General features: G+C 45.4%; 1 protein-coding gene across 4 annotated transcripts in view; it reads left to right on the plus strand.

Annotated features, from left to right (window-relative positions):
- PLXNA4 (plexin A4) overlaps positions 1–17,890 on the plus strand; it is a 373,377-nt gene that overhangs the window by 205,411 nt on the left and 150,076 nt on the right. For 2 of the 4 annotated variants that reach the window (XM_032643653.1, XM_032643652.1), the window contains exon 3: positions 14,093–14,224. In XM_032643653.1, the coding sequence (XP_032499544.1) occupies positions 14,093–14,224 (132 nt within the window). The remainder of the gene's footprint in view (positions 1–14,092; positions 14,225–17,890) is intronic. The other 2 variants (XM_032643655.1, XM_032643651.1) reach the window with 2 other exon arrangements.

The following is a 17,890-nucleotide window of genomic DNA, read 5'->3' on the forward strand; positions in this document are numbered from 1 at the left end:
ACCTTGACCAGGGAATTTGGGGAGGATGTGAAACGAGAGAGGAAAGGGGAAGCCGGGGGTGGCCTGCATCTTTAAAGATGAATAGCACTGTTTGCTCATTAGGGAGATTATTTCAAGCAAGGCGGCAGCCAGAACGCTCTAGTGCAAGCATCTGCCTGCTACTGGGAGATGATATTTATTGTTCAGTCCTTCAATGGACGTAAATAAACAGCCCGGCCCAGATAATGTTCCAATAAACAAACAGGCAGCTGCCAGGCGCTCCCCGGATGGCTGACCTTTGAGGAGGCCACCCTGCTGATGTTTTAATAGCAGTCTGCCTGGTAGCGTAGACGCTCACCGTGCCAGGGATGGAGAGGTGGCCGTGCTGCCTGGTGGATAGGCTGGAGGGAGAGGGGGACCTAGGATTATCCTGGGCTGGAGACGGAGCAGCTGGGGAGGGCAGGTGAGGAGCCTGTGTGTGCCCTCGGGCACACGTACCTGCTCCAGGGAAGCTGTGTGGAGGGGATGCACGCTGTGATGGAGGGGCCCACGTGGTCCAGGCAGGACTGATGCTCGGTTGTTATGTCCTAGCGTGGCCTCAACAGTTGTTGCTTTTCTCATTTTTGTTGAGGTATAATTAACAAATAACAATTGTATATATTTGAGGCATATGACTTGATGTTGTGATATACATCTACATTGTGAGATAGCCACCGCAATCAAGCTGATTGACATATCCATGGTCTCACATAGTTAGTATTTTCTTTCCTGTGTGTGTGACGAGAATATTTAAGATCTACCCTCTTAACAGGTTTCAGGTATACAGTAGAATATCTTTGACATTGTTAACATTGCCGTACATTAGATTTCCAGAACTTGTTCATCCTTCATAACTGAAACTTTGTACCTGTTGGCATCTCCCCACTCTGTCCTCCCCAGTTCCTGCAACCACCGTTCTACTGTTTCCATGAGTTTGACTATTTTAGATCCCACGTATAAGTGAGGTCACGCGGTATTTGTCTTTGTGTCTGCCTTAGTTCACTCAGCATGTTGTCCTCCAAGTTCATCCATGTTGTCGCAAATGGCAGGATTTCCTTTTTTTTTTTTTTTTTTTTTTTTTGCAGTACGTGGGCCTCTCACTGTTGTGGCCTCTCCCATTGCAGAGCACAGACTCTGGACGCGCAGGCTCAGTGGCCATGGCTCACGGGCCCAGCCGCTCCACGGCCTGTGGGATCCTCCCGGACCGGGGCACGAACCCGTGTCCCCTGCATCGGCAGGCAGACTCTAAACCACTGTGCCACCAGGGAAGCCCTTCCTTCCCTTTTTAACGTTGAATAATATTCCATTGTATTCATCTATGTATGTAGATGTAGTATATACCTTTTACACTCTATGTGATATGAGTCACATTTTCTTTATCCATTCAGTCGTCAACAGACATTTAGGTTGTTTCCAAGTCTTGGCTGTTGTAAATAACTCACCAGTTGTTAAAACTTGAAATAATTCCCATCTGGGTCCCGCCTTCACCCCCAGCAGTATTACTTGGTGCAGCTGGGAGCCTTTAAGACCACCTGACCCCACAGCAACTCCTCTGATTGGTTGGTCCTCTCCCTCTAGCGGTTGTTAAATGTTTTTATTTATTTTTTATTTTTTTATATTTTTGCAGTACGCGGGCCTCTCACTGTTGTGGCCTCTCCCGTTGCGGAGCAACAGGCTCCGGATGCGCAGGCTCAGCGGCCGTGGCTTACGGGCCCAGCCGCTCCGCAGCATGTGGGATCTTCCCGGACCGGGGCACAAACCCGTGCCCCCTGTGTCAGCAGATGGACTCTCAACCACTGCGCCACCAAGGAAGCCCTGTTAAATGTTTTGACTATCACCCAGGATGCAGGGGGTTCCTGCCACACAAGACGTGTGCCCCCGGAACCTGTAGCCTGGGTGAGGAAACAGTAGGCATGATTGTGTCCAATGAGCCTGCTGAGGGCTAGCCTAGAGCAGCCTGAGCCCACACAGCTTGCTTGGGCCGATGGGGACCCTCCAGCTAGCTGGAGCTTACCGCCTGTGAGCTCCAGCAAAGTGAAGACAATGGGGCATGCTCGTTATGGTATAAATTGAAGGTTCTGGGAGACACAGAGTATTGTGCAGGGCAGGGAAGCGGGCAAGATCTCCACTGAGGGCACCTGCCGGAGGTTAGTCACCAAGCCAACTTGTTATTATCAGCAGGGTCACTTGGTGGGTGCAGAATCGGAACACAGGGATGAGAATAGTCTAGAAATTAGAAATGTGCTGTCCAGTACAGTAGCCATTGGCTACACATGGCTATGAAGCACCCGAAATGTGGCTGGTCCAAATTGAGTTTTGCTGTCAGTGTGAAATACACATCAGATTTCAAAGATATAGTAGGGAAAAACACATGTAAACTATCTCATTAACAGTTTTTATACTGTATACCTGTTCAATTGAAACTATTTTGGGGGGGCACATTGAGTTAGTAAAAATAGATTATCAAAATTAATTTTACCTTTTTCTTTTTTAATGTAACCAACCACTACTAGAATTTTTTTTTTTTTTTTTTTACGGTACGCGGGCCTCTCCTCTCCCCTTGCGGAGCACAGTCTCCGGACGCGCAGGCTCAGCGGCCATGGTTCACGGGCGCAGCCGCTCCGCGGCATGTGGGATCCTCCCGGACCGGGGCACGAACCCGTGTCCCCTGCATCGGCAGGCGGACTCTCAACCACTGCTCCACCAGGGAAGCCCACTACTAGAAATTTTGTAATTGCCCATGTGGCCCACATTTCTGTCTGGCCTTATATTTCTGCTGTCCAGTGCTGTCTAGAAGGACATTTCACTGGGCCTGTGGTGAGGCCTGAAGGGTGAGGCGTCCCTTCAGCCCTCAGAGAACACATTTGTACTGTCTCCTCAGGACAGTGCTCCATGAAGATGACCAAGTTTTCCCCTCTGACCCCCTTTTTCATATTTTCCCTATTACCTCCACCTGCCAGCATATCTTTATAAAATCTGTTATTGCCACTCATATTACTACTTAAGATCAGTCTTCCTACTGACTGAAGACATTTTGTCTCTGAAGGAGGTGTTTGAAAAAATCTGACATTACCCACTATGTGTATTATTAGTCAAACACTCATAGATGGTGGTGCCATGAGGTAGCCCTTTTATTCTGTGACATACACATGCTCCCTTGAGCCTTGCTCGGGGCTGGGCTGATTCCTGGTTACACTGCAATCAGTTGGCCAGATCTCCCGGGAAGAAGGAAAAGAGGCCTTTGAACACGTCTCTGCTATAGCATTTGCTGTTTGACTTTATTTGTGTGAAATCTGAACCCATCAGGAAAATGGCCTCCCAGAGGGCAGGGCTGAGACTCACTGTTCTTCTCCAGAGGCTGGCTCGGAGCCTAGCCTGGGCATTACATAAATGCACGGTAGATGATGAATTGAGTGTGGACTGTCACTCTGTCAAGGGACACACAAGGTGAGGATGTGGGTTCCTCCTTGGTGTCGGCCTCAGAGTATGACATCTTCTAAACACGCAAATTTACATTAGTGGCTTCTTTATATTTTCTACCTTAAAAAAAAATCAATGTCTATTTTCACTATTTCTCACTGCTTAGTTGATCCACAAGTATCATCTATGCTGCATAAAATAATAAATCTTATTTGTCTTAATGTGTACGATAATGCGTCTTGTTTGTTCTAAGCTGTCCCCTCCTAAGCCTCAGGGTGGCCCCTGTGATAGTGATTGAACGACAGCCACTGGCCACTGTGTCTCCTTTCATCTCAACTGGTCTTCGTGGCCTGGGGGGATCTTTCCTAGGCTGTCCTTGAGTTGCAGGCATCTGGATTGTTCTAACTTATCAGGGGAGAACTGACTGTGATTTTCTGTGTACAGGTGAACTTGGCCAGGAGAATGGCTTCTGTTTGCCTCTTTGCCCCTGGAATCCCATTTGAAAGCTGCCTGATATTTTGTCGGCCTTTTTTGGCTGCCGTGGAGTATTGGCAGCAGTGAATGATGACAACTGAGCTCTTCTTTTTTGATCCTGCCTCTTACCTTGATCAGCTCAGAGTCCATCATCTGATTGGTAGAATGTGGGGTGTTTTAGACAGAGGGAGTTGATCATTTATGTAGTAACTACTTACTTTTCCCATCTGTAGTGAGGTACAATTGACAAATAAAAATTGTATATATTTAAGGTGTACAACTTGATGTTCTGATATATTATATATTGTGAAATAACCACTACAATCAAGATAATTCACATATCCATCACCTCACATAGTTGCCATTTTCATTCTTTGTGTGTGTGTGTGTGTGACAGGAACACTTAGAATCTACCCTATTAGCAAATTTAAACTATACAGTACTGTATCATCATAGTCACATTGTCGTACATTAGGTCTCTAGAACATATTCATCTAATAACTGAAACTTTGTATCCCTTGACCAACATCTCCCCAGTTTCCCCTCCCTGCAGCCCCTGGAAACTGCCATTCTACTCTCTGCTTCTAGGAGTTGGACTATTTTGGATTCCACATATAAGTGAGATCATGTAGTATTTGTCTTTCTGTGTCTGTCTTAATTCACGTTGCATAATGTTCTCCAGATTCATCCATGTTGTTGAAAATAGCAGGATTTGTTTCTTTTTTAAGGCTTAATTATATACATATAATCACATTCTTTTATCCATTCATCCACTGATAGATATTTAGGTTGTTTCCATGTCTTGGCTATTGTGAATAATGCTGTAATGGAGATGGGAATGCAGATATCTCTTTGAGATACTGATTTTGTTTCCTTTGGGTATATACCCAGGAGCAGAATTGCTGGATCATATGGCAGTTCTAGTTTTAGTTATTTGAGAAACAACCCTACTGTTTTCCTTAGTGGCTGTACCAATTTACACACCCCCAAGAGTGTACAGCCTTTCCCTTTTCTCCATCCCCTCGCCGACATTTGTCAGTAACTAATTATTGAGCACCAACCGTGTCTTGGGTACTGTGCCAGGCATTGGGGCTGTAGCACTGAATACAACAGGCATGGTCTCTGCCAACATGAGACTTGAAGTCCCAGGTCTATTTGCCCAAATACAGCTCCTCCCCCGACCCTCAGTCCCTGCAGAGGATGCACCGTCTTTCTGTAGTTCATTTCCATCATTGGCCTTCTTGCTATTCCAAAGAGCTTAGGATCAGCTGTAATGTCCTTGCTCCTTGCTCCAGACCCATTTATAAAAAGTATTAAGGAGGACCTTCAAGATGGGACAGGAACAAGACGTGGAGGTCACCTTCCTCCCCACAAATAGATCAAAAATACATCTACATGTGGAAAAACTCCTACAGAACACCTACTGAACACTGGCAGAAGACCTCAAACTTCCCAAAAGGCAAGAAACTCCCCATTTCCTGGCCGTGTGGCTGACAGGGTCTTGGTATTCCAGGCAGGTGTCAGGCCTGAGCGTCTGAGGTGGGAGAGCCGAGTTCAGGACACTGGACCACCAGAGACCTCCTGGCCCCATGTAATATCAATAGGTGAGAGCTCTCCCAGAGATCTCTGTCTCAACGCTAAGACCCAGCTCCACTCAACGAACAGCAAACTACAGTGCTGGACACCCTATGCCAAACAACTAAAAGGCAGGAACACAACCCCACCCATTAGCAGACAGGCTGCCTAAAATCATACTAAGTTCACAGACATCCCAAAGCACACCACCAGACATGGTCCTGCCCACCAAAAAGACAAGGTCCAGCCTCATGCACCAGAACACAGGCACCAGTCCCCTCCACCAGGAAGCCTACACAACCCACTGAACCAACCTTACCCATTGGGGGCAGACACAAAAACAATGGGAACTACAAACCTGCAGCCTGCGAAAAGGAGACCCCAAACACAGTAAGTTAAGCAAAATGAGAAGATAGAGAAACACACAGCAGATGAAGGAGCAAGATAAAACCCACCAGACCTAACAAATGAAGAGGCAATAGGCAGTCTACCTAAAAAAGAATTCAGAATAATGATAGTAAAGATGATCCAAAATCTTGGAAATAGATTAGACAAAATGCAAGAAACATTTAACAAGGACCTAGAAGAACTAAAGAGCAAACAAACAATGATGAACAACACAATAGATAAAATTTTAAATTCTCTAGAAGGCACCAATAGCAGAATAACTGAGACAGAAGAATGGGTAAGAGACCGGGAAGATAAAATAGTGGAAATAACTACCACAGAGCAGAATAAAGAAAAAAGAATGAAAAGAATTGAGGACAATCTCAGAGACCTCTGGGACAACATTAAATACAGCAACATTCGAATTATATGGGTCCTAGAAAAAGAAGAGAGAAAAAAGGGGACTGAGGAAGTATTTGAAGAGATTATAGTTGAAAACTACCCTAATATGGGGAAGGAAAGAGTCAATTAAGTCCAGGAAGCGCGGAGCCCCATACAGGATAAATCCAAGGAGAAACACGCCGAGACACATATTAATCCAACTATCAAAAATTAAATACAGGGCTTCCCTGGTGGCGCAGTGGTTGAGAATCCACCTGCCGATGCAGCGGACATGGGTTCGTGCCCTGGTCCGGGAAGATCCCACATGCCACGGGGCAGCTGGGCCCGTGAGCCATGGCCGTTGAGCCTGCGCATCCGGAGCCCGTGCTCCGCAACGGGAGAGGCCACAACAGTGAGAGGCCTGCATAACCGCAAATAAATAAATAAATAAATAAACACAAAGAAAAAATTTTAAAAGCACCCAGGGAAAAGCAACAAATAACATACAATGGAATCCCCATAAGGTTAACAGCTGATCTTTCAGCAGAAACTCTGCAAGACAGAAGGGAGTGGCAGGACCTATTTAAAGTGATGGAAGGGAAAAACCTACAACCAAGATTACTCTACCCAGCAAAGATCTCATTCAGATTCAGTGGAGAAATTAAAACCTTTACAGATAAGCAAAAGCTAAGAGAAGTCAGCACCACCAAACCAGCTCTACAACAAATGCTAAAGGAACTTCTCTAGGCAGGAAACACAAGAGAAGGAAAAGAACTACAATAACAAACCCCGAACAATTAAGAAAATGGTAATAGGAATATACATATCGATAACTAACTTAAATGTAGATGGGTTAGATGCTCCCACTAAAAGACATAGACAGGCTGAATGGGTACAAAAACAAGAGCTGTATATATGCTGTCTACAAGAGACCCACTTCAGACCTAGGGACACATACAGACTGAAAGTGAGGGGACTGAAAAAGATATTCCATGCAAATGGAAATCAAAAGAAAGCTGGAGTAGCAATTCTCATATCAGACAAAATAGACTTTAAAATAAAGACTATTACAAGAGGCAAAGAAGGACACTACATAATGATCAAGGGATCAATCCAAGAAGAAGATATAACAACTGTAAATATTTTTGCACCCAACATAGGAGCACCTCAATACACAAGGCAAATACTAACAGCCATAAAAGGGGAAATCGACAGTAACACAGTCATATTAGGGGACTTTAAGACCCCACTTTCACCAATGGACAGATCAACCATAATGAAAATAAATAAGGAAACACAAGCTTTAAATGATACATTAAACTAGATGGACTTAATTGATATTTATAGGACACTCCATCCATAAACAACAGAATACACTTTCTTCTCAAGTGCTCATGGAACATTCTCCAGGATAGATCATAACTTGGGTCTCAAATCAAGACTTGGTAAGTTTAAGAAAATTGAAATCGTATCAGGTATCTTTTCCGACCACAACGCTGAGACTAGATATCAATTATAGGAGAAAAACTGTAAAAAATACAAACACATGGAGGATAAACATATGCTACCTAATAACCAAGAGATCACTGAAGAAATCAAACAATACCTAGAAACAAATGACAATGAAAACATGACAGCCCAAAACCTATGGAATGCAGCAAAAGCAGTTCTAAAAGGGAAGTTTATAGCAATACAATCCTACCTCAAGAAACAAGAAACATCTCAAATAAAAAACCTAACCTTACACCTAAAGCAATTAGAGAAAGAAGAACAAAAAAAAACAAAGTTAGCAGAAGGAAAGAAATCATAAAGATCAGGTCAGAAATAAATGAAAAAAGAAATGATAGCAAAGATCAATAAAACTATAAAAGCTGGTTCTTTGAGAAGATAAACACAATTGATAAACCATTAGCCAGACTCATCAAGAAAAAAAGGGAGAAGTCTCAAATCAACAGAACTAGAAATGAAAAAGAAGTAACAACTGACACTGCAGGTATACAAAGGATCATGAGAGATTACTACAAGCAACTATATGCCAAGAAAATGGGCAACCTGAAAGAAATGGAGAAATTCTTAGAAAAGCACAACCTTCTGAGACTGAACCAGGAAGAAATAGAAAATATAAACAGACCAATCACAAGCACTGAAATTGAAACTGTGATTAAAAATCTGCCAACAGACAAAAGCCCAGGACCAGATGGCTTCACAGGCGAATTCTATCAAACATTTAGAGAAAAGCTAACACCTATCCTTCTCAAACTCTTCCAAAATATAGCAGAGAGAAGAACACTCCCAAGCTCATTCTACAAGGCCACCACCACCCTGATACAAAAACCAGACAAAGATGTCACAAAGAGAGAAAACTGCAGCCCAATATCACTGATGAACATAGAAGCAAAAATCCTCAACAAAATACTAGCAAACAGAATCTAACAGCACATTAAAAGGATCATACACCATAATCAACTGGGGTTTATCCCAGGAATGCAAGGATTCTTCAGTATACACAAATCAATGTGATAAATCATATTAACAAATTGAAGGATAAAAACCATATGATCATCTCAATAGATGCAGAAAAAGCTTTTGACAAAATTCAACACCCATTTATGATAAAAACTCTACAGAAAGTAGACACAGAGGGAAGTTACCACAACATAATAAAGGCCATATATGACAAACCCACAGCCAACATTGTTCTCAATGGTGAAAAACTGAAACCATTTCCACTATGATCAAGAACAAGAGAAGGCTGCACACTCTCACCACTATTATTCAACATCATTTTGGAAGTTTTAGCCACAGCAATCAGAGAAGAAAAAAGAAATAAAAGGACTCCAAATTGGAAAAGAAGAAGTAAAACTGTCACTGTTTGTAGGCGACATGATACTATACTTAGAGAATCTTAAAGATGCTACCAGAAAACTACTAGAGCTAATCAGTAAATTTGGTAAAGTAGCAGGATACAAAATTAATGCGCAGAAATCTCTTGCATTCCTATACACTAATGATGAAAAATCTGAAAGGAAATTAAGGAAACACTCCCATTTACCATTGCAACAAAAAGAATAAAATACCTAGGAATAAACCTACCTAAGGAGACAAAAGATATGTATGCAGAAAACTATAAGACACTGGTGAAAGAAATTAAAGATGACATAAACAGATGGATAGATATACTATGTTCTTGGATTGGAAGAATCAACATTGTGAAAATGAGTATACTACCCAAAGCAATCTACAGATTCAATGCAATCCCTATCAAACTACCAATGGCATTTGGTAGTTTGTTCTACCAATGGTAGAACAAAAAATTTCACAATTTGTATGGAAACACAAAAGACCCCGAAGAGCCAAAGCAATCTTGAGAACGAAAAACGGATCTGGAGGAATCAGGCTCCCTGACTTCAGACTATACTACAAAGCTACAATAATCAAGACAGTATGATACTGGCACAAAAGCAGAAATATAGATCAATGGAACAGAATAGAAAGCCCAGAGATAAACCCACACACATATGGTCACCTTATCTTTGATAAAGGAGGCAAGAATATACAATGGAGAAAAGACAGTCTCTTCAGTAAGTGGTGCTGGGGAAACTGGACAGCTACATGTAAAAGAATGAAATTAGGACACTCCTTAACACCATACACAAAAATAAACTCAAAATGGATTAAAGACCTAAATGTAAGGCCAGACACTATAAAACTCTCAGAGGAAAACATAGGCAGAACACTCTATACCATATATCACAGCAAGATCCTTTTTGACCCACCTTCTAGGGAAATGGAAATAAAAGCAAACAAATGGGACCTAATGAAACTTAAAAGCTTTTGCACAGCAAAGGAAACCATAAATAAGATGAAAAGACAACCCTCAGAATGGGAGAAAATATTTGCAAACGAAGCAACTGACAGAGAACTAATCTCCAAAATACACAAGCAGCTCGTGCAGCTCAATATCAAAAAAACAAACAACCCAATCCAAAAATGGGCAGAAGACCTAAATAGACATTTCTCCAAAGAAGATATACAGATTGCCAGCAAACACATGAAAGCATGCTCAACATCACTAATCATTAGAGAAATGCAAATCAAAACTACAACGAGGTATCACCTCACACCAGTCAGAATAGCCATCATCAAAACATCTACAAAGAATAAATGCTGGAGAGGGTGTGGAGAAAAGGGAACCCTCTTGCGCTGTTGGTGGGAATGTAAATTGATACAGCCACTATGGAGAACAGTATGGAGGTTCCTTGAAAAACTAAAAATACAACTACCATATGACTGAGCAATCCCACTACTGGGCATATACCCTGAGAAAACCATAATTCAAAAAGAGTCAGGTACCACAATGTTCATTGCAGCTCTATTTACAATAGCCATGGAAGGACATGGAAGCAACCTAAGTGTCCATTGACAGATGAATGGATAAAGAAGGTGTGGCACATATATACAATGGAATCTTACTCAGCCATGAGACGAAACAAAATTGAGTTATTTGTAGTGATGGATGGGTCTAGAGCCTGTCATACAGAGTGAAGTAAGTCAGAGAGAGAAAGACAAATACTGTATGCTAACACGTATATATGGAATCTAAGAACAAAAAAAAGGTTCTGATGAACTTTGACGCCAGACAGGAGTAAAGACGCAGACGTAGAGAGTGGACTTGAGGACAGGGGATGGGGCAGGGTAAGCTGAGACAAAGTGAGAGAATGGCATGGACAAATATACACTACCAAACGTAAAATAGATAGCTAGTGGGAAGCAGCCGCATAGCACAGGGAGATCAGCTCGGTGCTTTGTGTGCACCTAGAGCGGTGGGATAGGGAGGGTGGGAGGGAGATGCAAGAGGGAGGGGATATGGGGATGTATGTATATGTATCGCTGATTCACTTTGTTATACAGTAGCAACTAACACAACAATGTAAAGCAATTATACTCCAATAAAGATGTTAAAAAAAAAAAAAACTTTTAAATAAGACCAGTCATGACACTAGTGCCTGGGGAGTCCCCCAGTTCCCACTTCTCCATGCAGAAATGTGTCTTTTTCTGTCTCTAAGTTGGTCCTCTCTCCATGGCCAAACTGCCCAAAATCCCATGGAGACTCATTATTTTTATTTATTTACTTTTTTTGGCGGTACACGGGCCTCTCACTGTTATGGCCTCTCCCACCGCGGAGCGCAGGCTCCGGACGCTCAGGCTTAGTGGCCATGGCTCACGGGCCCAGCCGCTCCGCGGCATGTGGGATCCTCCCGGACCGGGGCACGAACCCACGTCCCCTGCATCGGCAGGCAGACTCCCAACCACCGCGCCACCAGGGAAGCCCAGAGACTTATTATTTTTAAACACCTTTTCATGTGGAACCTTGTCAAAGGCTCTGGGAAGATCTAAATAGCTCAATGGCAATCTCTGAGCTAGGAATCGGGAAACCTGGTTTCTAGTCGTGACTGTCATTCGTTTATCACCGAACTTGGGAAGAGACACAGAACAGCCCCAATCTCAGTTTTTCTTTGGTAAAATGAGAATGATTATGCTGGCAGTCAACATCATAAAAATTCTACAACCATCAAATGAGACGATGTTGTTTAAGAATAACATTCTCAGCAAGGTATAAAACAAAAGTATAAGGGGTAATTATTTTGAAAATTTACAACAGCATCTTTTTCATTCATATGCGTGATTCTTTCCCTGAAGGACTGCAGTAGATAGATATGGTTCCTCCAGCACTCCCAGGGTGATGCTTGTTTAACAGTAACTACTTTCACTCCTAGAAGAGATGCATGTTTATAGAACCAGTAGGACCTGGCTCAACTTGTGTTGGTGGACTCTGGAACTGGTGGGACCTTGGCAGGGGTTGAGGCCATGCCGATCGCTAAATGTGTGACCATGAACAAGGTATTAAACCTCTCTGTGCCTCACCTGTAAATGGGATTTATTAAGGCTTATTGGAATAAGGCTTAGTGGAATATTAAGGCTTCGTGGAATTATGAGGTTTAAATAAGAGGGTAAATACATGTAGAATGCCTAGAATCGTGCAGGGCGCGTAGCAGCCACTCAGTCGCTAGCAGTTCTTGTGCTTATTCATGCAATGGCCCAAGAGCCAGCAGCTGGTCCAGCCTACCTAAATTGTGTGATTGCCCATCATTCAGCACATCCACCATAAACTCTTTTATTCATGTCTTGTGTGAGAGTCTTTCAGCAGGTGGATGAATGGATGCTTTCCTTTCTGTTTTCTGAAACAGGTAGTGGATTGGGGTGGGGTGATGTGAAGGGGAGAACTACCTTTTCTTTTCTTTTAAAGGTCTTTTATTTTATTTTACTTTTATTACTTTTTTGGCTGCGACACATGGCTTGCAAGATCCCAGTTCCCTGACCAGGGATCAAACTCGAGCCCCCTGGCCGTGAGAGTGCTGAGTCCCAACCACTGGACCGCCAGGGAATTTCCAGGAACCACCTTTCCAATGACTGATTTCCTGCCCTGGCAGAATGGGCAAGGGTGGGGGTCATACCCCCATCCTGCCTCCTTGGGCCTGGGAAAACTTGTCCCATTGGTGCTCCCTGGTACACCCCTCTGTCCCTGCCCAGTTCACCTAGTTTCTTCTGACGTCCACATCCAGCACATCAGCTCACCCTACAGAGCAGGAAAGTTGGAGCCAGATGATCACTCAGGCACTGAATCCAATTTCCCTCGGGAATCAGACCACGGGGCACTGGGCGGGACTCCATTCTGCTAGCATCCCCGAGGGGCACTTGCTCCTGCCGGCAGCCTTAAGGGGCTGGAGACCAGCCGGCCATGCAATATCACTCTCGTGCTGCTTCTCCAGGGGTGATTCACAGCTGGGGATGAAGCCCGGCTGGGCCGGGGGCCAAGGCCATCACCTCGTGGTCAGACTTGGGTGGTAATCCCAATTGGTTTTGCATGAGCTCCCATTTCATTCAGATTAAGGAAGGACCTGGCCAGGGCAGACAGCTGGTGGCTTGGGAGTGGGGACAGAAGGAGGAGGGCTACTGGAATCCAAGGCGTTTAGGTTTTCAGGGCTAAACATATCTTTTGTTAATTCCTTCACCAGTTTGTTTGTTTGTTTTCATTGCTGTTGTTGTTTTCCTGAGCTTAATGGGAAATCTGCCAAGAAGAGTTTGAACTGCATTTGTTTCTTCATTTTTAAAATAAATATTTGCCAAGTGCAAGTGTTTCAGCTTCAGAATTGGGAATGACTGGCAAAAGCCTCTGGAATTGTGCAGGCTGGAGGCCGCTGCCTTTAGTGGCACCCCCAGGAAGTAAACATGAAAGCCATCAAGGAACAGGATCCCTCGTGTAAGTGGAGTGGTAGGAAAAGCATGGACTCCAGGGTCAAACTAGATTCTCATTCTGTCACCAGATTTGATAGCTCAGGCCAGTTGTTTAACGTACCGCATCTCATCTTCCCCATCTGTTCTATCAGTGTATCAGGTAGGACTTTTGATGTTGCAGTGAACCTTTTTATTACGTTAACAATAAGGTAATATGCTGAGTAACTAGAAAGGCCCGTCCTCTTCTCCAAAGATGTACAAGCAAGGCCTCAAAGACTCGAGCCTAAGGCATAGTGAGCCAGAGAGAAGAACACCAGGTCCTTGGTGCAGCCCGGCTTGGGGCTTGGTCTCCGCCTCCTCCCTTCTCTTTGCCATTCCCAACGCGTGGGCCTGTGCCGCTCCTGAGCCTTCAAGCCTGGCCTCTGGGAGGCAGGGCTCACCTCCTCCCCCTTGCCTGTGGGAGGGGACCCGGGCGGAAGCTGGACCGCAGGCCACGCAGGATCGGAACTCACACCACCTCTCCTCTTCCTCTTCTCCACAGATCCGGGTAGATGGGCCCAGGGGCAATGCCCTCCAGTACGAGACGGTGCAGGTGGTGGACCCCGGCCCCGTCCTCCGGGACATGGCCTTCTCCAAGGACCACAAGCAGCTCTACATCATGTCGGAAAGGCAGGTAAGGCACGCTGAGCTCTGTCAGACATTTGTCTTGCTGCTAAGGACTAGCCTGAGGCTCCGTGGAAACCTGCAGGAGGCCGGCTGCAGAGAGGGGATTTGATTTATTTGACTCAGTGTGTATCCTTTCCGTTATGCTGCGTGGGGACAGAGGCTGAGTGCGCCGAAACAGGGAATAAAACCTCCCACATATCAAAATATCTGTGAGTCAAGAGCAAATCCACTGACTTCAGAGTGACGGTGTGCGTAGGTGCAGGGCCAACATTTGCTCTCGCCTGAAGAAACAGGCTACAGATGCCCAAGTTTTTGGTCCCGATTTCCCTACACACTGTATAATCTCCTACCAAGGTCACCTTCCTGGACCCTGGAGGTCTATGGTGGGCAAGGATTTGTCGCCCAGAAAAACTTAGTTGAGGGCACATCGTGGAAGAGTCAGATGGAGATTCAGAAGACAGGGTCTATGTGTATGAGATGAGACGCTGTAACGTGTGTCCCGAGGCTTCGTGTGTACCTGGAACTCTAACATGGAACCTCCAGCAGATTCCATGAGGCCACACCAGGCAGAAGAGATATGGTGTGAGGGTTGGTATTAGCTGATGTGCAGTAGGAAGTAGCAGAGTTGGATTTGCTTCTGGAACTCAGCGGAGAACTAAGTTCTTCAGGGGTCCCTGAGCTCAGACCAGGACTCATACATTTGCAGCGGGCAAAGGAGTAAATTTCGCCTTGGGAATTCCATCCATTTCAGAGTATTTCCTGGGGCGCCCTAATTCACAGCCCGCAGTGTTCCACCCCACAAGACACACCCCCCCCCCACCAAGTGCGGCTTTGCACTGCCATGCCTCTGCCCCTGTGGCCTCTCTGGAGGATGGGTCACTCTGGGAGCTGTCCTCCCCGCCCATGAATATGTATACATTAGCTCTGAGCGGCAAAGGCAGATTCCCCCGTCTGATTCATCTTCATTAGTGAGGCCTGAACTCCCCAGAGGACCTTGCTGACAGAGTCTGTTGTTCTGCCTGTTCCCTCTCTGCAAAGTGAGGGAGATAAATACTGCATTATGCCGCCCACAGGGCCTGTGCATTATGCCTTGGCAGCCCACAGCAGCTCCACCCTCCCCAAGAGCTCGATGACACCTTCTCATGGCGAGGGACCCCCCCATCCAGCCACACTGGGACCCCTTGTGGTGCCCTCGCTGAGGCTGCCATGATGTGAAGCCGAGTGGGGAGCACTTTATCCCAGGAGTCCGGACTGGTATGAAGCTGCTCCTTTGCTTTCATTTCTTACTCCTTTTCCATGAGGCCCACACTCCCCCTCCCTGCCTACCTCTAAGGCCCTAGACACTGAGGGGGAAGCAGCTTTCCCTAGTGGAATGAAGTCTTTGGAGAAGACGCAAGACCTCCACAGGCATTGAATGTTTCAGGATTTCTTACGTGACCTGAAAGCCAGGATTTCTGAACCTGGGACTTAAAATATCTAAGGACTTCCAAAGAGGAAAATCTAAAAGCTGTGTGGAGCCCCCTCTAATTGCTGAGTTGGGATTCTGAGGTTCTTTTTTTTTTTGGCTGCGTCAGGTCTTAGTTGCAGCACACGGGCTCTTTGTTGCGGCGTGCAGGCTTCTCTCTAGTTGTGGCGTGCGGGTTTTCTCTCTCTAGTTGTGGCGCACAGCCTCCAGGGCGCATCGGCTCTGTAGCTGTGGCCCACGGGGTCCAGAGCCCTTGGGCTCTGTAGTTTGCAGCACGCGGGCTCTCTCACTGAGGCGCACGGGCTCAGTAGTTGTGGCACGCTGGCTTAGTTGCCCTGTGGCATGTGGGATCTTAGTTCCCCCGACCAAGGATGGAACCCCCATCCCCTGGACTGGAAGACGGATTCTTTACCCCTGGACCACTAGGGAAGTCCCGGGGTTCTGAGGTTCTTGAGTTCACCTGTCCCACTTCCCTAAGAGCACGATCAGTGGTCAGTACCCATTCAGACTTGACGGCGAGGCATGCTGGGAGCTCTGGATTATGGGCATGCTGGGAAGGAGAGGAGGGCGGGAGTGGATAGAATTTGGGCCATTATCCGCTATGGGGCCCTCCTCATAGGCCTGCCACCCGAATCCCAGTCCCAAGACCCTGACATCTGGGCCAACACTGGCGTCCACTGGGGTTGCAGGTTCTCTGTGGGGAGGGTAATATAGCAAGATGGGTAATCAGACTGACCTTGGTGTCAGGATGTCTGAGCACGAAACTTGGTCCTACCATTTACTAAGTGTGATCTCAGGTAAGCTCCTAACCTCTTTAAGATTCGTTGTCCTCAACTGGAACATGGACGTAATGATAAAATTCACTGGTGTCATTGCAAGGATCTAGTGACAGAACGCACGTAATCAGCATGACGCAGCCTGGCACAGCGTAAGGGCTTGATAAGCGGAGGCTCTCATTCTTATAATGTTGCACCAGGAGCGTCTGGAACTGGCTGTGTGTGGAGTCTGGCAGGTGGTGGCATCAAGATTCTGGGTGATCTATCGGGGGTGGAGCACAGGAGTCCAGGTCAAGGCCGAGGCAGGCTCCTCAGCAGGGATCCAGGCCCAGTGGAGAGCAAATCAAGAACCCACAGCCTGCAGTCCTGATGGGGCAAGAGCAGCCTGGTAAATCTATCTGGAGAAATACCAGGCCCTGGGGCTTCAGGACTAACGCCTAGCAGCCTCTGTCGTCCGGTGGGTGAGTCTCAGCCATGGTGGATCAGAACACTTTGCGGGCTGGGACTGCAGGCTGAGGGTATGTGCTCGGCCCTGAGGTAAGCTCTGCCTGAAAGGTGCTTCACTTTATCATCTAATTTTTTCTTTTCCCTTAAAGCTTAGCTCTGCAGTCACACATTCAGTGAGCTACTCCTGACCCGTGCTTTACACCTCTACGGTAGCTCTTCTCAGACTGAGCTGTGATGACTTTCTTGTCTTTCTCTCCTAGCAGACTGACAGCAGCTGGAGGACAGTTCTGTCTTCTTCGTCTGCCTAAATCTCACCTTATAGGCCTGTGATAGTTATTTGATGAATGTACAGGTGAATGAATGAATGAATGAATTCCCAGTGTCTTCACACAACCAGAATTAGGAAAGAGAAGAACTGATATGAATGACTTATTGCTTATCTTAATTCCCAAGTTTGAACTTATATGATTGAAAGACTATACTTTAGATAAAGAAAGCATTCCCCCAGGCTTCAGTCATCTGTTTATCACTGCCGTGACTTTTGCCCTGTTCTGAGCTATTTGTTGCTTTGTGTTTTCATTTATATAAACTTGCTGGTTAAACTTAAATAGCCTACGTTAACTATCTCTTAAATAATAATATCAGACATCTGATGTGATAGTCATATATAATATACCTAATTGTGATATTGTGATTTATAATAAGAACTATGTATTCAGTCTTCATCCCTATTTCCGGCACAGAGCTACCACAGTCCTTGGAATTTCCTGAGTGATAAAAGCAATGGGAGCTATTACTACAATTATTTGCAGGCTGAATAATTCTATAGCCGGGATACTGTTTCTGTTGTTTTGGATATGTGAGTTCCTCTCTATTTCTTGTCCAGCAAGGGCTCCTTTCTATGTAGTACACTTTTTCTTGGAGTGGCTGAGTGCGCCCTGCTAGGTATCAGTGTCATTTTGTCAGGGTCTGCCTGTCTCTTGCG

Source organism: Phocoena sinus, chromosome 9, assembly GCF_008692025.1.
Source record: "Phocoena sinus isolate mPhoSin1 chromosome 9, mPhoSin1.pri, whole genome shotgun sequence".
NCBI lineage: Eukaryota > Metazoa > Chordata > Mammalia > Artiodactyla > Phocoenidae > Phocoena > Phocoena sinus.